Source organism: Aspergillus pseudoviridinutans, assembly GCF_018340605.1.
Source record: "Aspergillus pseudoviridinutans IFM 55266 DNA, scaffold_3, whole genome shotgun sequence".
In the NCBI taxonomy this organism is placed as follows: domain Eukaryota; kingdom Fungi; phylum Ascomycota; class Eurotiomycetes; order Eurotiales; family Aspergillaceae; genus Aspergillus; species Aspergillus pseudoviridinutans.
The window spans coordinates 4395978-4415174 of record NW_025091283.1 but is presented as its reverse complement, the minus strand read 5'-3'; the positions used below and the strand labels follow the sequence as shown (position 1 = coordinate 4415174).

Sequence of the window (19197 nt, the reverse complement as noted above, 5' to 3'; positions counted from 1 at the left end):
GAACGGCGAATGTGATGCAAGTGTTGAACTGCCTGCTGCTGTGAATGCTTAACCCACCGAGGCGCCGATGCAAGTGCAGGGTTTATACGAGCTCACAGACACCGTCCAATTCCCCCAGCGGGTTAGCTCCTACGGCGGCCAGGCCATCATTAGCCCCAAATATTTACGAGTCCAATCGGCGAGATTAAAGACATACATGAGTCGGAACCCTTGAGCCAGCGCTTCCGCTCGGACACAAACTCGCTGTCCACAGGTTATTAGAGCGTCTGCGCAGATCAAGTGCAAGAACCAAGAAACGCATGTGTGAAGCGCCCAGATTATCAATCTCTCGTTTATCCGTTTCAACTCTGCCCCCCATTTGATTGCAGCCATGAAAGTGATTGTCGTTGGAGGTGGCATCGGCGGGTTGGCGGCCGCGATTGGCCTCCGCCGTGCTGGTCATGAAGTCAAGGTGAGAAGCATAGGGATGCGAACTGCCTCTGCAAAGAATCGAATTTCAGTGACCGACGATGGGACTCTAGATCTTTGAACGCTCGTCCTTTCTCCGGGAGGTCGGTGCGGCTATTCACGTTTGTCCCAATGCCTCCCGGATCCTCCTGCAGTGGGGATTCGACGCCGACCTGGCTCGCATGGTGACGGTGCGCCGGTCGGTGGTGGCTTCAGGTAGCTCGCTCAAGCCACTAGTCGAAGTCGATTGCTCGCAGTTTACCCAGACCTACGTTGCACCCTGGTTCCTGGCGCACCGTGTTGATCTCCACTCGGAACTACGACGTTTGGCAACAATCGAGGAGTCCCCAGGATCGCCCGTGGACATCCTCTTGCGGTCCGAAGTGGTAGCCTACGATGCCGAAAGGGGATCTGTGGCCCTTGCTGACGGGTCGATTCACCATGCGGACCTGATTGTCGCCGCGGACGGCGTACATACCAGCGCTATCCATGAGATAATTGGCCATGCACCACCGGCCGTCTCGACAGGATCAGCAGCATTTCGGTTCCTGATCCCCACAGAGCTGCTGAGTGAGGATCCCCAGACAGCGCCGCTTCTGGAGGATGGCCTTATGAGAATCTTTGTCGCGGATGATCACCGGCGTCTTGTTTGGTACCCATGTGCAAAGTGAGGCCATCCCCTGCTTCTCGTAGTGTCGCATCACGCACTCATCATGAGTTCTTTTCTGTAGTAATACCGTTCAAAACTTTGTCGGCATCCATTCAGACCATCAGAAGGATGATTMTGAAAAAGAAGGTCAGCACTTACGCTTGCGCGTTTTTAGTTCGAGCATACTGACATCGCTGAGATAGACTGGGATCGCGGAGCGGACATCAGTGATCTTCTCTCTGAGTACCATGACTTTCATCCCAGCATTATAGCCATTCTCAAGTCAGTTCGCGTGGACTTCAATTCTCTTTATCTGGCTAAGTTATAAAAAGGAAAGCAACCAGCATCAATCGCTGGCCACTGCTATACCGCGATCCCATTCCAACCTGGACCCGAGGCCGTCTAGTCCTGATTGGCGATGCAGCACATCCTATGCTTCCCCGTATGATCTCCAGGCTCGTGTTCCAACTCTAGTTTTCGTACTGACGCCCAGTCTCAGATCAAGGCCAGGGAGGGGCGCAGGCTATTGAGGATGGCGGTGCATTATGTGAAGTCTTCACGGGTCTCTCGGACAGTCCCAGTGACGAGGAGATCCGCTTTCGGCTCGCAATATTCGAGAAAATCCGACTCAACCGCGCATCAGCGATGCAGGTCTTCTCGAATGCAGGACAAGACGAATCCTGGAAGATTCGCGAACGCGCAAAGCAGTACATGCCGGAGGGAGTTGAGGTGCCAACCTCGCCCCCGGAGTTCATGGCCCATAACTTCAGATATGATGTGCTGGAGGACTCCCGGCGCCAGCTGCAGTCGTTTTTCAAGAACACACAAGCAGTCCAGGTTTGAAGTGGCGGGACAACTGCAGGATGTGAGCATACAGTTCTATTTCTACGCACCTGATATCTAACTAGTTAGTTATTCATAGTAGTAGATAAGTTAACAGCATCCTCAACTCAGTGACTATTATGAACCCGCTCTCTAATTTATCCATTTAAAATTATTGGAAATCCCTACTTTGAAAACACGGTATGCGAAATTGCTGCTTGGAGCATGTGATAAAGGGCTTGAGCGAACATAATCCCAAGGCTGGGGTAGGAACCATCTGTTGTGATAGATCACTTCGGTTCGATTTGGACTCGCTTGCACACAAGCCGCAGGCTCACGCTCAAATGCCTCCGCACTAAATAAAGCAAAGACACAAAATATATCAAACCAACTTAATACTGCTCCGATTGATTAGATAATAATGCGTATAAACTACCCTACAAGCACAGCCTCAACCATCGTACTGGCCGCTGCGTCCGGTCCCTTCCGCCAGACATTTTTGATCTTCAGACGAGGGTCAGCTCGAGCCAGGAGATCCGCAAAGTCCTCTTCGGTGCGCTCCCGCGCATTGTGCAGGACCATCATCTGCATGTCGAGATACCTGTGGACTGTCAGCTTCTTGCCCGTTGGGATGAAGAACGTGACAAGCATACCGGACTAGCTTCTCATGTAACCCGTGGAGTTGCTCTGGCGGCGGGATAACTGAGTCCGAGATGATCACACGAGAATCTGGCTTCATCGCGGGCACAAGATTCTGGAGGATTTGCACTGCATAATGATCGGGCCAGTCGTGGAGAATGTGCCGCAGATAAAAGACATCAACGCCCCTGCGTGTCTGAGGCTGGAACATGTCGTGGACCTCAAACTGCACCCGACCCTTCAAGGCAGACGGTATAGATTCGGTCCCTGACAAAATCGCAGCCTCGAGGTCCTGGACAACGAACGATAGCTGCGGGTATTGCTCGGCCAAAGCCAGTGAAATGTGCCCATTACCACCTCCGACCTGTCCCTAGTCAGTACCTCCTAACGTAATCCAGTATTGGAAATCTCACATCAATGACCGTCGCGGCACCAAGGGAGTCCCAGGGAAATCCCTCGACAACCTGCTGCGCTGACCGGCCACCACTCTTGCTCAGACCGGCCATGCCACGATTAAAACGTTCGAAGCGTTCTGGATGCTTTGACAGGAAAGTGAACAATGGGTCGACCGTGTTAAACGCGATGTTAAAACCCGTTTCATTAGGCTCTTCTGACGAAGGATATTTACGCAGAGAGTCAACTAGTCTTGAAGCGGCTGGAAAGGCTTCATGGGTGCAGTGGCCCAGGAACGCAGCCAACTCCGGGTTGATCACCATTCGCTKGGACACGACGGTATGACCGACGTATCCCGGACGAGGTTCATAAAAGATCCAACGAACGAAGAGAAGGCGCAGCACACGCTCCAATCGGCCCAGTGGGCAACCGCTGCTAATGGAAAGCTCTTTGAAGGAGACGGAGGATTCGATGGGCACCTTGCGTGCGAGGTCGAATTCAATTACGACGGCCAAGGCAGTGATGTCGTGGTACTAGATACATTCCATTCCACGTCAGCTACGATGTCTCGATCACTGTTGAAACAGACGTACGCCGTATGATAAGCTTTTTAGATAGTTTTCTGGTCCAGACACGAGAATCTGGAGGTCCGTTGATGCTTGAATAAGGGAAGCTGCGGCATCAAGGGCCTCCTTTTGCGCGAGTTCGCTTTTACCGTCTTTTGCCCTTGCCACTCCGTTACCATTGACAGGCTCATTGCTGGAGTTCTCAGCTACAAATGACGGAGCAGGAGCGGATGCCGCCAGGTTATGGCGGGTGATCGTGAGTGCGGCGTTGGAGATGGTGGCCGCAAGGTTCAGCAAGACGGTAGGATCTGACATGATGATTCGAAAGCGAGAAGGAATGCTTCGTTGTCACTTATCCCAAGCGAATGGCCAAAATCGAGCTATAATATATGAATGCGGCGTGTTGGTCGTATCTCCGTCGGCGCTTGGCTGATCGTGAGGCGCCAAAACCTCCGAGAAGGTTTGATTCAACTCGGCGATGCCAAATAGCCAATAGTTTGTCTAGGCTCATACTAGCGACGTAGTTTATGAATTTTGCGTATAATTAACCCTGAATTACGAGATGTAGAAGCATCATGAGAGAAATAGATAAACAGACATCGACAATTAGCGACGCCGGCAGCAGATCACCAAACGGCTCTTTCATGTGAATTCTGAGCTGTTCGATTTGGAAAACATAGATGGCGGTCCTTAACGAGCTGATTCTGCTTGGTCCTGGAAGTTTCAAGTGGGCTCTCCTCCTTGGAACTCTAGGCTTTGTTGCTCTCTATTACAAACTTGCCTTGAGCCCTAAACGCGCCAGATTGCCTGTCTATAGCACACATTCGGGCTGGTTTGGAAGCTGGTACGACTCTCTGGATTATCTCAGAGACAGCCCTGGTGTTCTGAAAGCCGGGTATGAAAAGGTGAAAGATGAAATGCGCTGCTCCTCACACCTAGTCTGCTGAGCTGATCCAGAATCTAGTTCTCAAAACATGGCCACTTCTACCAGCTTCGAACTCCCGTCCGGTGGGTGATTGTCATTCCTCCAAAGTTCGTGGACGAGATACGAACGGCACCACCCACACATCTGAGCGCCAAGGAAGCAGCCAACGACGTGAGTTTAAGGCTGGCCATTCAGAGAGTCAGATCGATGCTGATAGACCCATAATAGGTGCAACAGGCAAGATACACGGTTTCTCCCATCGTCGAAGCAAACAAGTTCCATTTTCATATTATCAAGACCAACCTAACTCCAAGCCTAGAGCTCAAGGTCAACGATCTGCTGGATGAGATTAGTCTAGTATTTCATCAGGAAATAGGAACTCCAGCCGGTAATTTTTCCGACAGGCTCTTACATTACACACCACTGATATGCTACTTTGCAGACTGGAAACCAGTTGTTATGGCTCGTGCTGCTCATCGGATCGCGACACGTACGGCGAACAGACTCCTTGTGGGTGTACCACTGTGTCGCAATGAGGAGTATCTTCAGATGTCCATCAGGTACACGATAGATGTCTTCGGCGGTGCAGATAAGCTGCGTGCCTGGCCAGACTTCCTCAAGTCAACGGTAACGTACTTCGTCACCAATGTCAGGGAACGGCAGAAGATAGCTCGCAAGCATCTCATACCGTATATCAAGGCTCGGCTGRAGGAGGTCGAGAAACTACAACACACATCCCCCAAAAGCAAACCGGTAGATTCACTTCAGTGGGTCATTGATGCCGCGCCAAACCACCAAGAACGGGACCCGGAGCGGCTGATGTATCGCTTGCTTCATCTGAACGTTGCGGCGGTGCATACGACCAGCGTCACCTTTTTGAACTGTGTTTATGATCTCGCATTGCATACGGACACCCATTCGGAGCTGCGAGCAGAGATTGAAAGCGCCGTGCAAACGGATGGATGGACCGCTCGATCATTGAGCCGGATGCGCAAATTGGACAGCTTTATGCTAGAAAGTCAAAGATTGGCCCCTATCGCGAGTTGTACGTGTTATCAAATTGCACCTAAAAGGGTAATTGCTAATGCCATAACCTGCAGCCCAAATGACCCGAGCCGTCACCAAGGACTTCACATTCTTGGACGGCACCACTGTTCCCAAAGGCTCATACGTCCTAGTCCCGATGCATGCCATGTACCTTGATGATACAATATATCCTGACGCCTCGAAATTTGACGCTTTCCGATGGTCTCGCCTTCGAGAGCAGCCGGGGGATGAGAATCGGTACCAGTTCGTGACCACATCCCCGACACATATCAACTTCGGCCATGGGAAGGATGCCTGTCCCGGACGATTTTTTGCAGCTCAAGAAATCAAACTGCTCCTTGCTCACACTCTCTTGCATTATGAGATCAAACTGGAAGATCCTACAGGGCTTCCCAAACCGACCTGGTATGACCGATCCCGTCAACCCAACCAGACGGCACGGGTGCTGTTTCGCGCGCGTTAGCAGGTGCATCTCACTCTACTGCTCTGAAGATGTCACTACGAACGAATCTTTATATGGAGGTATCCGGTCAATGAATATATTCTTTAAGAGCAGCGAAGATGTTGCAAGGAAGTCTCGAATGTAATTCATAAATACTTAAATGCTAGTATGGTTGTGAGTAAAATTCGAGTTATCCAGAGAGCTTCATAACTACTAGATCGGAGCTAGAGTCGCGTCTCCTGTGAAACTAATAATACTCTCCCAATGCTGTTTACATTAACCCCATTATCCAGCTAGAGACTAACACCTCTCCCTAAAGTAACTCAACGGCTCTAGCTTCTTGCCGCAAAAGCAACAGCGGCTGGATGGTAGCAGCGGCTACAATGAGTACCTCCTGTGAAGCTGGGCAGCACTGGGGCCAAACCCACAGTGCACAGCAGTTTTGCAGTGTCAAGCGAGTCACGGAAGCGACAGATCCAGGGCGGGTATGACGTGCTGTTGGGTATATTCACGCATTCGCACTACCTTCGGATGGTTAGTCCCAGGTGAGCAGCGAAGCCCCTTTGGGATGGCTCGGCAGGACTCAGACGTTTCCCTCTGCTGCAGTCGAACGGAAGGGCATTAGGTGATGCATGCAGAAACCCCCCGGACACGAAGTAGATGATCTCCGAGCCATGTGGTTTTGGCAGCCATGTGTCTGGCTCATGATCCTCCGAACCAATGACGGTGTCAGATCCAATCACTCGTTAATCCTCCGGCGAATTGAGCGCATATGCGAGGTTTACGGTGAGAGTCAGAATGCACTCGAGGTAATTCCAAACCGCCGTGCGCCATCCGTGACCCTCCGCGTATCGTGGACTGCCATGGAAATGAGAGTAAACTTCCGAAGATGATGGTTGAGATCAGCCAAGCCCGTCTCTGCAAGAACGTGCAACATATCGTATTCCACAAATAGATATCGGCTGCCTTTGTATTAAGCTAGGCTTTCCCGCCGGTCGGTTATAACGAATACACAGCCTCGAAAACAATACATGCCTCAACGCATGGTCAATAGAAGCTTTACACATTCGACACAATGCATCGCCCAATCCAGGTTGAACGCCTGAATCTAGTTGTCTTGGGAGATCAGACGAACAATGTATCCGCGTTGCTCAAGAAACTATTGCTCGGCGCGCCCTATAGTGTCGCCCAGAGTGAGTTTATTCGCGACGCGAGCGCGGCGCTGAGAGCTCAGTCAGATCGACTTCGACCCTTCCAACGAGAACACCTCCCTGGCTTCACAACCATCCATGATTTAGCCAGGATCTACGAGGAGAGCAATGGAGTATGTCATCCGTCAATCAGCAGTGCGTTGTTATGCGTTACTCAGCTGCTGCAAATCTTTCGGTAGGAGTTCACCAATCCGTCAGCGGCCCATTTGCTGTAACACGCCCTAATAACGCATTTTGTACTATGCCAGATACTTCGAGGGGCGAGGTCGTCGACCAGAAAATAACGAGCACATCGCAGTAGTCGGGTTGTGTACCGGATCGCTTGTTGCAGCGGCCTACGCTACATCAGCCTCACTGGATGACCTGAAGCTCTTAGCAGTGCCGACGGTCTCGATGGCGTTCCAAATGGGTCTACAAGCAGCGACTGCAAGCAACATGCTACATGAGCAGGGGAACCCTTTGGGCAGCTGGTCCATCGCCATTCCTAAAATGACCGAAGACGAGGCACTGTCAGCTCTGAAAATATACGACGCTGGAGGGCATCTATCACTCCGCCACCGCTGTTTTGTGAGCGCGGTTGGGCTCAAGAGTGTAACCATCAGCGGTTCGCCCCCGGCTCTAGGTCGCTTCGCAGAGAGCTTAACGGCGTCGCAGCCGTCCAGGAAGATCATCTGGCTGCCGGTTTTCGCAGGATACCACGCCTCCCATATCCATACTGTGCTTGACTTTCCTAGCTTCTTGTCTCGATGCGGCATCGATGCCGATCTTTTATCCAGCTTCAAGTCAATCAAGACTCTTCTCTCCCCACTGACAGGTGAGCCGGTGGACTCCAATAGCGCTTTGGATCTGTTCAAAACAGTCGTCCATCACACACTGCAGGCACCGCTACGGCTAGATTTAATTGTCGACCGGTGTGCATTCCTGATCCGGGAAAACGCAATAGCCTCCGTCAGAATTGATGCTGTCGGTCCAACTCCTGTGGCGGACAGTCTGGCAGCAGCGCTGCGTAATCGCACATCGGCGAATATTTCCACGCGGGAGTTAGTTGTATTAGAACCTGGCGTCGACCAGTATAAACCGTCTGCCGCGTTCAGTCAGGCTCCCTTGGCCATTGTGGGCATGTCAGGCCGGTTTCCAGGTGCCGAGAGCGCTGAAGCTCTCTGGAGTCTGCTGGAATCCGGTCTGGATCTACACCGAGTGGTAAGCGAGTGTAGCCATTTGTTTACAAGGTGGAATGGACTTCTAACATATGCGATAGATTCCAAAGGATCGCTTCGACGTCGACAAACATGTCGACCCTACCGGAAAAGCCAAGAACACTAGCTGGACTCCATACGGCTGCTTCATCGATCGCCCGGGAGAGTTCGACCCGAGATTCTTCAACATGTCACCACGCGAAGCTCTTCAGACGGATCCGATGCAGCGTTTGGCCCTTGTCACCGCTTATGAGGCCCTGGAAATGTCCGGGTTTGTCCCTGATCGTACCCGTTCTACGGCTCTCAGCCGCGTTGGGACCTTTTACGGCCAAACAAGCGACGATTACAGAGATGTGAATGCGGCCCAAGACATTGGAACATATTTCATCACGGGTGGAATACGTGCTTTTGGCCCGGTTAGTACCTTACCCCTCCTTCCAAATTCGAAATTCGTATAAGGGTTGACATCGCTGCACAGGGGCGAATCAATTACTTCTTTAAATTCGGTGGCCCGAGCTATAGCATCGACACGGCCTGCTCATCGAGCCTTGCTGCCATCCAGCTCGCTTGCACAGCTTTGCGGAATGGTGAATGCGATACTGCTGTCGCAGGGGGGCTCAGTGTGCTCACCTCGCCCGACCTGTTTTCTGGACTAAGCCGTGGCCAGTTCCTCTCTAAGACAGGGTCATGCAAGACATTCGATGACGGAGCCGATGGGTACTGCCGCGCCGACGGCATAGGTAGCGTAGTAATAAAGAGGCTGACCGATGCAGAATTAGATCGGGATAACGTCCTAGCAGTCATCTTGGGGGCGGGGACAAATCACTCGGCGAATGCGATTAGCATCACGCACCCTCATGCGGAAACGCAGTCCAATTTATACCGCCAGGTTCTCGGGCAGTCAGGCGTTGATCCATTAGACGTCGGATATGTCGAAATGCACGGAAMAGGCACGCAGGCGGGAGATGGTACAGAGATGCGCTCTGTTTTAGATGTTTTTGGACCCAAGCGCCCAAGTCGAGCTGAGGACAATCCTCTGTATGTTGGGGCAGTCAAGGTACGAGAAGTCCAACCTAGCTCCTAGCATCCGAGTGCTGGTTACTGACCAATCTAGGCGAATATTGGACATGGTGAAGCTGTACGTCTTCCTCACCCATAGCGGCCATGGTATACAACGGACTAATGAGATGAACAGTCCTCCGGTGTGGCATCCTTGATCAAAGCCATTCTGATCTTCAAACACTCTGCAATCCCTCCTCACATTGGTATCAAGAACGCGATCAACCGCGGATTCCCTGATCTAAACGCGCGAAAGTAAATGGTGTCGATTCCCCCGAGTTGGAACTGCGGCTGACCTAACTTAGTGTTCGCATTCCGTCGAAGATAACGCCATTTCAGAGTAAACCGGGGAAAAAGAGAAGCATTCTTGTAAACAATTTTAGCGCAGCTGTTGGTTTTCCATCTAACCAGGCCATTGCGCTAATTATCGAGAGCTAACGAGTTACCCAAGGGTGGCAACACGGCCCTCTTGATCCAAGAGGCGCCCACTCCAGCTGTCCAGCAGGGCATCGAAGCTCGGCCACTCCATCCAGTCACGGTCTCAGGGCACACGAAAGCAGCGCTGTCGAATAATCTAGACAAACTGATTGCATATCTGGTTGCAAACCCGAACACATCGCCAGTGGACCTCTCCTACACGACTACTGCCCGTCGCAGGCATCACGGTTTCCGGGTTAGTGTCGCGGAGAGCTCCACCGAGCAATTGCGAATTGCTTTAGAGCAGAAGAAACACTCAATTATACCCAGCCTCAGCACATCACCGGTCTCAAGACCGGTCGTTTTCGTTTTCACTGGGCAAGGTGCCGCATACCCGGCCCTGGCTCGTGAGCTATACACCATGTCGTCTCAGTTCAGGGCAGATATCGACCATTTCGATGGCATTGCCCGCCAGCAAGGATTCCCTTCCTTTCTACCCATCATTGATGGCACCGCGGTTGACCTAAACTTGCTTTCTCCCATACAGACACAAATCGGTCTTGTGTGCATTCAAGTAGCCTTGGCTCGTCTGTGGAATTCTCTAGGCATCAAACCAGACGCAGTAGTGGGCCATAGCTTGGGAGAATATGCAGCCCTTCAAGTTAGCGGAGTGCTGTCCATAAGCGATACTATCTACCTAGTGGGATACAGAGCTCGCTTGTTGGAGAGCAGGTGTGAGATGCATTCACATGCCATGCTGGCAGTAGCAGACTCGACTTCCCTTCTCCAGGCCGTTCCGGACGAGGTTTCCTCACGCGTGGAAATCGCCTGTGTCAATAGCCCTCGTGAAACCGTCTTCTCGGGCGAAAATGCTGCCATCGATGAGTTAGAGGCATACTTGGCTGCAAAGAATATCCGGTCAACAAAGCTCCAAGTGCCCTACGCCTTTCATTCCGCACAGGTTGATCCAATTTTGCATGATCTTGAAGAGGTTGCAAAAGCTGTGAATATGGGAACACCACACTGTCCCATCATTAGCTCTCTAAAGGGCCGGGTTTTGGGTCCTGGGGAACAAATCGATTCCCAGTACCTGCGACAGCACTGTCGCCAGGCGGTCCAATTTTCAAGTGCAGTGCGCAATGCCAGAGAAGTTGAGCTGGTTCAAGAGTCAACCATTTTCATTGAGATTGGTCCTCATCCAATCTGCTCGGGAATGGTAAGATCCAATCTAGGAGATACAACGCAGACACTCCCTACATTGAAACGTAAGGAGAATCCATGGAAAGTCATTGTTGGAAGCCTCACTTCACTCCACGATATGGGTTTCAGCATTAACTGGTCAGAGTACCATCGGGATATCGAAGGGGCCTGTCGCCTGCTGACCCTCCCGGCTTATTCCTTCGAAAATAAGAACTACTGGCTTGACTACCGAAATGATTGGACGCTGCGCAAAGGCGACCCGTGGCTGGCTGTCAGCAACGGCGACGAGGACAAGCCAGTGCCGAAGTTGTCAAGCTCTGTTCATCGCGTTGTGGAAGAGAACTACAAAGGAGCAAACGCGATCGCCGTGTTTGAAACGGATCTGTCAAGCCCGGAAATCCACGCCGCTATCAGTGGCCATCGCGTCAATGGTTCGGCTCTTTGCCCTTCTGTAAGTACATTGCAAAAGATATGTATCTGTTTAACTTAGACAAGCCTTGCTAATTTCTCGCTCGCAGTCCATGTACGCCGATGTGGCTTTGACCGTTGCTCGGCACATACAACAGAGGCCGGAATCTGGATTCTCCTCGTCCGGGCACAATATCACTGCGATGGAAGTTCAACAGCCGCTGATCGTCAAATCCTCGAGAGAAGAAGAAACCAGGGTATTGCGCATATACGCGCGTGTCGATCGACACTCGCAAACCATCAAAGTTGAGTACGTCTCAGCATCTCCTGGCCAAAAAGCGGAAACGAAACACGCTACCTGCTGCATCGAATTTGGATCTCCGGAGAAGTGGCTGCGGCGTTGGTCACACGATCTATATCTGATCCAAGACCGCATTGCCGCGTTACAGAAGCTCACGGATTCCGGAGAGGTCAGCAAGATCACGAGTCGCTTGGCGTATCGACTTTTTGCCAGTTTGGTGGACTATGCGCCACAGTACCAGCGGATGGACCAGGTCCTGCTTGCGAGCAGTTTGTTCGAGGCCACAGCAACAGTAAAGCTAGATGATGGCGGCGACGATGCGACTTTCGTCTATAGCCCCTACTGGATTGACGCTTTGCTACATCTCTCGGGCTTCGTCATGAATGGAAATGACACTCTTAACTACAATGAAGCGGTCTACATCTCCCATGGGTGGGAGAGTCTGCGATTTGCCAAGCCTTTGAATCCGCAAGGCCATTATCAGGCATATGTGAGGATGCTTCCCAGGGATAAAACGATGGTCGGAGGAAATGTGTGGATCCTATGCGATGGAGAGGTCGTTGGTCTGGCAGAAGATCTTCGTTTCCAGCGAGTTCCCCGCACAGTCCTAGATATGCTTCTACCGCCAGCTGGCGTCAAAAGGACAGCAGAGAGGCAATTACCCAAAGTTGTTCCACAGAAGCCTCTACCAAAGAGACCAGTCCCGTCGTCAGAGACTCAGTTGGCCCCCGTATCCTCGCGACCAGGTCCTTACCTCGATATCATTTCCGCCGAGCTCGGACTGGAAGCTTCAGACATTTCTCCGCATGATCGACTGTCTGATTTGGGTGTCGATTCCTTGATGTCACTGACCTTGGCCAGCAATCTTACCGAACAATTTGCCATTACGATTTCTCACAGCGAATTGATGGACTGCCCGACAATTAGCGAGCTCCTGGCCATGCTGTACCAGAAGCAGGGTGAAACCAGCAGTTCCCTGACCAACTCTTCAGTGGCGAAGGGCCAAGACAGTGGCAGCTCTTATCAGGCTTCAGACTCTTCGCAGTCGTCCGCGATGGTGGAGACTTTCACTCCTGATAGTACCATTTCAGATACTGCAGAGCTAGTCAGGTCCATCATTGCGGATGAAACCGGCATCCCCACGGAAGATCTTGAATCATCTGCAGATCTAAGCGCACTTGGGGTCGATTCCTTGATGAGCCTTGCAGTCCTTGCAAGACTCCGAGAGGTAGGGGTTGAGCTGCCAACGAACTTCTTTCTAGAAAACAATACAATGAATGAAGTGTTCAGAGCTCTACCCAGAGTATCGGGGTTCGTAACGCCGCAGTTGCAGGGCATTGAGAAAGTCGAAACAGGAGACCAGAAACTGCACGCCACTAATCACAACCAGACGGATGTCAGCTTCCGGGCCAGAGTGGTCCACCTTCAGAAGCGCTCCAATCCCACGAGTACTGGCAACTTCTTTCTCTTTCCAGACGGCTCGGGGTCCCCATTCTCGTATGCGGCGCTGGAGCCCATCAGCCCAGACTTTGACGTGTACGGACTCGTTTGCCCATTTATCGACTCCCCCGATGACTATATTGGCGGCATTGAAGCAACAGTGAAAATCTATCTCTCTGCCATCAGAGACCGACAACCTCATGGGCCGTACCATTTTGGAGGGTGGTCTGTCGGTGGCGTCTTGGCATATGAAGCATCAAGGCAGTTGATTGAGGCCAAGCAGAAGGTTCAATCACTGATCCTGATTGATGCCCCTTGCCCGGCCGTCCTTCCTCCGATGACTTCCTCTCTGATCGATTACTTGGCCTCAAAAGGAGTCTTCGGCCAATCCCATGGTACGTCCGCGCCAAAAGCTGGAGAGAAGCGGCAAAGTCTCCTGAAGCACTTCGATTCGACGGTTGCCAACCTGGCATTGTACAAGCCGAGGCCGATTATTTCACTCGCAGACACGCCAGAAACTTTGATCATTTGGGCCCGGGAGGGGGTCAATGGTGATTCCAACGTTTCGCAGTCGTCAAATTCAACGGAATCCTGGATATTGGATAATAGAAGTGATTTCGGCCCTCACGGTTGGGAGACCGTACTACCAGTGCAGCACATTTCCACGGTCCCTGTTTCTGGAAACCATTTCACAATGATGGCTGGTCAGAATGTAAGTGCCTCTTATACGTGGAGAGAAGACTTCAGTTTCTGACGTACATTTTCGACAGGCGGTGGCCGTGGCCAGCCATTTACAGAAGTATTTCGCAGGCTTCGCATAGTGTGGCGGCAGAGGTAACACTCCGGCTAGCCATATCCACAGAGTAGTAAAGAGAGTTGGAACTATAGGACGCTATCCTTGTCTGCGCATCCGCTGTAATAGATGATAATGTCGAGATCAGTCCAGGGAGTGCATTACTGACATAGTGAGTTACTTTGTGTTGTAAGCTGGCGAATAATATAGACACCTGGCCAAATAAGAGTACTCCATACTGGTACTGGTTTCCTATAGCAAGTTACACATGCTCTTATGCACCCAGAATCGTTTTTTTAACTAACTGACCCCTTAATAATAATTACGCTTTGCGGCTTAGCCTGAATTACGGAGTAGACAACCGATGCTGGAAGGGGTATAATTATGTCTCCAAAGTCCTTATTCTTAGCTTTTCTTTTCTTTTAACTCATTTCACTTGGCGCATGACTTTTGACTACTGTGGTACCGCTGCACCAAGGTTGGATCAGTCTCTTGTCGAGCGTCTCGACGCTGACAAGAAACGCGATGCATAACTAATTGAAACCAGTCTGCTTCCTGAAGGACGGCCGTGACTAGGAAGAATGCTACCGATATACAAACTCAAGGTAATACTCCCACATATCCTCACGGACGTTAATCACCGACACTCAAAATATCACTTTGTCAAATGCTTCATGCAACCCTCGCGCCTGTAGCCAAGTCTCTAATGCCTGCATATCTCCCCGATTGGCTCTGTGACCACTTCGTTCCCCTAGGGAATCTGTGATCTCCTCCATCCCAGAGAACACTCTCTGAACGTCCTTTGTCTCTCGATACCTCTCACTGACCTTTTTCTGATGGCTCGGGATATCACCCCACGAGTGTGTCTTAATGAAGCTCATATAAGCATCAATGTCTGTCGACACCCCCTCTAGACACAACACACCAGGCTTGCCAGCCAGCACGAAGCCTGTGAGGGAATACTCAGGGGCGTGATTAACTAGATCATTCCGCTTTTCTCGCGTTGAGAGGGACGGGAAATAGAACCACACTCTGACAATCGGCTCGGAAGTGCTCTTGGTAGCCTCAGGTTTTGGATCCCGTTGAGCCTCAAGAAAGCGCAGGGCTTCATCCTGGACGTATTGAAAGGCCTCAAATACGTCATCTGGGGGCATTGCAGCGGCCAGCGTGGCCAGCTCAGCTTTGGACATCCAATCAGGCTGCCGCAGTGAATAACTCAGTGACGGTGGCTGCGCTAGATCCGGAGCATCGCATTGTACCGGAATAGATATGTTGACTTGTATTGATTTTTCTGCTCCAGCAATTGGTAAACAGACTGCAAGGTGTAAGGTTGAAGGTAACCCCGAGGGCACTACAGATGGATCTTCACACCACTTGTGGAGTTTTTCAACGCATTGAGTGGTAGACACAGGTATGTCGATCTCTCCAGGAGATGGAAACATGGCTGTCAGGAGGTCAATTGTGGATAGCTGAGACTCCATCAAGTCCGGTGGTAGCAGGAATAATTGTTTTCGCGCCATTTTGAGGATGTCAAAACGCGGAATGGGTGAGTAGCTCTTTGGTAGGCAGCTTCAAAAGGTGTTGGCTTTTCAGTAGCCGCAATTGATTGGCTAGGTTAGCATTCTAGGATATGCTTAACAGCATCATAAGGTTGGACCTAAAGAGGAAAGATACCACCCCCTGGCGCGCTTATTCTTGGGGAAAACACTAAACTTAAAATAGGTTGCACGTGACTGTGTAGCGAAGGAAAATAGGTAGGGTTTGCTTAAACTGGTTTAATAGTTTATACATACTTACATGAAGCACTGAGCGTGTATAAGTGCTACATGTGACTATGTGTGTGCATTACTCGAATCTGATTAGTCATTCCTGTCCTGAAGCTATATGTAAGGTATCTACAATATGGCAGCTCTTCAATAGCGAGATTCCTGCTGGCTGGCTAACTGCGGATATATAGTTTATTTAATAGCTTAACAGGATAACTGTGATAAGCAGGCAAACTATGAAACGAATGTAATTTTTTTACACAATTAAGGCGGTAAGATGGCCGAGTGGTTAAGGCGAGCGGTTTAAGTTAAGCGCTGTATCACTACAGGTTAAAATCCCGCTTGACGAGAGTCTCGTGGGTTCGAACCCCACTCTTACCATTATTCTTTTTTGGTTTTACCGTTTTAACTTGGCGGATTAATAGATTAGTGTGGCAGGAACGTCAGCAAGCATGCTTAATACGGGGGATTGTCGCAATAAAATTTAAGTTTCTACAACTTGACGACAAATTGCAGCTACATAGTGCATCAATTTATATCCATATCATTCTTAAGTCTAGTTAGTCACTTATATGCGAGCATGACTGGATATGGTTGATCAACCAATGCAGAAAGTTGCAGATCCATGCAACATGTACTTTATATATATGTATTATCGTCCTTAATTTTCTTTTATTAGAGGTCAAAAACAAAAACAGTGATTGCAAGCATCATTCACAACCTACGGTTTCAATCATGGCGCACATGACAATACACGCAGACTTAAGCAGGAGGAAGAGCATTCTTGCCCAACTGCGACCCGTGCGCTGAAGTCCAAACCCACTCGCTCACAGCGCTAACACACGTTCCATTCTGAAAGTATAGACGGAGATCGGGCCCGTTACTGGCAAAACTGCCCCAGCTGATAATAGCAACCTCTGAGCCCTGGATGACTGGGGTGATGGTTCGCTTGTCGTTGTACCCCTTGCCGTGGTCCCAGCAGACCTGCCAAATAGTGTTGTCCGAGTTGACAAAATAGATACGCATGTAGATGGAACTGTTGCCGGCTCCGAAGCTGGTGGCTGCAATGGCGGTGCGTGGGGGTGCCTTGTCAAAGATGGTGACGAGGTCCGGGTACCACCCTTTGTGCGGATTATAAGCTCTTTGGACGAGTTTGAGGTCGTCAGTTGGAACCAGACCCTGTGCGCATATTTTATTAGTGAGTGCTTCCGTATTAATGTTTGCGTATGGAGGTTCGTACCGGATGCTTGGGCCATTGTACTCAGTATAGCGGAAGGAGGTGGCTCCGATGCCAGTGCCGGGGAGGGCAGCTCCAAGGTTGGTGCCCTCCTTCCAGCCATCGCCTAAGTAGCACGTTAGTAAAAGGCATCAGAGACTTGTGATTCGACACACCATTCCACATGTACTCCTGGATTGTGTTATCTGGCTTCTGGCCATAGATCCGCAACTGCAACGCATCTGTTCCTGCCAGGAACACGGCAGTAATGCGAGAGTACGGTGCAACTTGGAACTTAGCACTTCCCAGGGCGCCGTTGTACCATCCACTTCCGGAGTCGTAGGCAAACTCCTGCAGGGTGTTTCCTTCAGTGAGGGTGTAGACACGGATCTTCATATGGTTAGTGCGGAGCAGAGCCAATGGCAGATAATAAAATACGTTGTTCAGCTCCTTGGAAGTCGCAGCCACGGACTGCCGAGTTTAGCCTTGCTGATGACATTCTTTTCGGTGCCGTTGGCCCAGCTACCCTCATAGAGACTCTCGCGGATACTGCTATAGGCATCCTGGAAGTAAACACGGATATGGCTGGTTGTATTAACCGCGGCAATGCCAGTGCCTATATTTGTCAGGTCGAAACAGGAGGTGAAAGGGGCATTTGATCCAACATACGGAAGAGGACTTGCTGTGCTCCAGCGGTAGACATTGTTCGGGGACTTGGGTTATCTTTTCAGGTCCTAGGGCTGTTGAGTAGTGCTCGAGGTTATGATTATAGCTTGATGGGCGGACCTGTCACGGCCTTTTATACACGAACAGAGCAATAGAAGGGGAGAAAACGTGGTGAATGACTTATTTGCCCATGAAGGGAAATCTCTCTTCTCTTTGACTTTGCTTTGTTAAAATGTGCAATCAACCTGATTATTGTGATTTGAGAACAGTGAGCTGTGTTGTACATGCATTTATGTCTGGATCCCGCTGTGACGCTTGCAATGCATGTACGTTTGTATGCTGGGATATCATTGGGCTAATTGGTTCAACATCTGCTTTACAGTGTAAATGGCTGGCTGATATTACGATGCTGGCTGAATGTAACTACAGTAGGGTATTAGGACGTGCCCCTCCCAAATGGTCTTCTTCAAACGTCAATTCTTACTGAAAATCAACGACAGCCTAACAACCTGTTTCTAAAGTATTCTAAATTCACTAGAATTGGAGGTTGTGGGGATATCATGAACTGGATAGAATACTACAGAGATATACCCCACGATATCACTTAGGTGCTTGATCCTACTATCATTAGAGATCTGGATGGTCCCACATGCAGGCGTTGAATTTAATTATCGAATGGAATTTAGTATCTGATAATGTATCTTGCATCTTGGCTAATGCAACCACAGAGGCCATTGAGGCCTAGACCATATGCCTACATAGTTGTTCATTCACAATCAAAGTACTTCCTACACATCTGGCGCTAAGCAGAGTTAGCACAGTTTAACTATAGGTATATAAGCAGCTTAGAGATTTGATTATCACATTCTGAACGGAGATGGATGCAAGATACTTAGAGATATTTAGAACAAAAACTGACAAAGGGCAGACATATATACCATATCAGTAAAGCGCATTCAAGGTATAATGATTTTAGAAAGTCAATCAATCTCTTAGGGAGGGGAAAGGAAAGAGGGTTTTGCTTCTACAATAGATGTGTCACAAACCGCTAGACTTAACAGAGATATTGTTGCTTTGTGGCTCTGCCACTGGAGAAGTCCAGATGTGATTCTATCAGCTTCCATGGCCATGCGCTGTCAGTGAAATTGCAACCTTACCAGTTCAGCCTAGCCACACTAATGTCTAGCCAGATCAAGGATTGAGAAGCGGGGCACTTAAAAGCAATGGCTTGCTCTCACCGTCCTCTCATCTTCAGCTAGACTTTCCGTCAAAGCAGATCCTAGGGATGGTCTCAGAAGCTAATCAGGACAGGATTGTAATACTCATCTGAACAGTTAGATTGGTAGCTGCGCGCCTCGCAAATCTAATGCGCCCGAAGGGTACCCCGTAGCTTTTACCTTCGCTTCGGCACCCCGGACTCGTATTAGCCTTGAAGTGCGAGCCTACTGTAGCCAGGAAGACGATACCAATACGACGACCCAACCCATGGTGGCTGGCTGATCAAGACGCACTAGACTATCTTTGTTCACAAAATGCAGTACTCCGTACTACCTAGAAATGAAGTACATACAGTGTATCCCCCAGCTGCTGCGAA

General features: G+C 50.2%; 7 protein-coding genes and 1 non-coding gene across 8 annotated transcripts; 4 read left to right on the top strand and 4 right to left on the bottom strand.

Annotated features, from left to right (window-relative positions):
* Positions 1 to 370: 370 nt before the first annotated feature.
* Asppvi_005316 (uncharacterized protein) lies at positions 371 to 1939 on the top strand (the record flags this gene model as incomplete). Its single annotated transcript, XM_043301239.1, has 6 exons — positions 371 to 451; positions 522 to 1114; positions 1179 to 1243; positions 1300 to 1378; positions 1429 to 1538; positions 1596 to 1939. 6 exons carry the CDS (start codon positions 371 to 373, stop codon positions 1937 to 1939), a joined length of 1272 nt encoding a protein of 423 aa, XP_043157174.1.
* Positions 1940 to 2350: 411 nt separating this feature from the next.
* On the bottom strand, positions 2351 to 3831 carry Asppvi_005315 (uncharacterized protein; the record flags this gene model as incomplete). Its single annotated transcript, XM_043301238.1, has 4 exons — positions 2351 to 2519; positions 2572 to 2921; positions 2971 to 3483; positions 3544 to 3831. 4 exons carry the CDS (start codon positions 3829 to 3831, stop codon positions 2351 to 2353), a joined length of 1320 nt encoding a protein of 439 aa, XP_043157173.1.
* A 365-nt stretch (positions 3832 to 4196) lies between these two features.
* Positions 4197 to 5951, top strand: Asppvi_005314 (cytochrome P450; the record flags this gene model as incomplete). The annotated part of the gene is made up of 5 exons (XM_043301237.1): positions 4197 to 4421; positions 4481 to 4612; positions 4670 to 4829; positions 4884 to 5486; positions 5542 to 5951. The coding sequence occupies 5 exons, from the start codon at positions 4197 to 4199 to the stop codon at positions 5949 to 5951; spliced, it is 1530 nt and encodes a 509-aa protein (XP_043157172.1).
* Positions 5952 to 7005: 1054 nt separating this feature from the next.
* Positions 7006 to 13983, top strand: Asppvi_005313 (type I polyketide synthase; the record flags this gene model as incomplete). Its single annotated transcript, XM_043301236.1, has 10 exons — positions 7006 to 7254; positions 7400 to 8341; positions 8400 to 8753; positions 8816 to 9394; positions 9452 to 9475; positions 9533 to 9651; positions 9702 to 9786; positions 9848 to 11464; positions 11532 to 13874; positions 13933 to 13983. 10 exons carry the CDS (start codon positions 7006 to 7008, stop codon positions 13981 to 13983), a joined length of 6363 nt encoding a protein of 2120 aa, XP_043157171.1.
* Positions 13984 to 14602: 619 nt separating this feature from the next.
* On the bottom strand, positions 14603 to 15475 carry Asppvi_005312 (DUF1115 domain protein; the record flags this gene model as incomplete). The annotated part of the gene is made up of 1 exon (XM_043301235.1): positions 14603 to 15475. The coding sequence occupies one exon, from the start codon at positions 15473 to 15475 to the stop codon at positions 14603 to 14605; it is 873 nt and encodes a 290-aa protein (XP_043157170.1).
* A 517-nt stretch (positions 15476 to 15992) lies between these two features.
* Positions 15993 to 16102, top strand: Asppvi_005311. The gene has a single exon. It is a non-coding gene; the product is annotated as a tRNA-Leu (tRNA).
* A 381-nt stretch (positions 16103 to 16483) lies between these two features.
* Asppvi_005310 (uncharacterized protein) lies at positions 16484 to 17333 on the bottom strand (the record flags this gene model as incomplete). The annotated part of the gene is made up of 2 exons (XM_043301234.1): positions 16484 to 17064; positions 17114 to 17333. The coding sequence occupies 2 exons, from the start codon at positions 17331 to 17333 to the stop codon at positions 16484 to 16486; spliced, it is 801 nt and encodes a 266-aa protein (XP_043157169.1).
* Positions 17334 to 17380: 47 nt separating this feature from the next.
* Asppvi_005309 (uncharacterized protein) lies at positions 17381 to 17640 on the bottom strand (the record flags this gene model as incomplete). The annotated part of the gene is made up of 2 exons (XM_043301233.1): positions 17381 to 17553; positions 17607 to 17640. The coding sequence occupies 2 exons, from the start codon at positions 17638 to 17640 to the stop codon at positions 17381 to 17383; spliced, it is 207 nt and encodes a 68-aa protein (XP_043157168.1).
* Positions 17641 to 19197: the final 1557 nt, after the last annotated feature.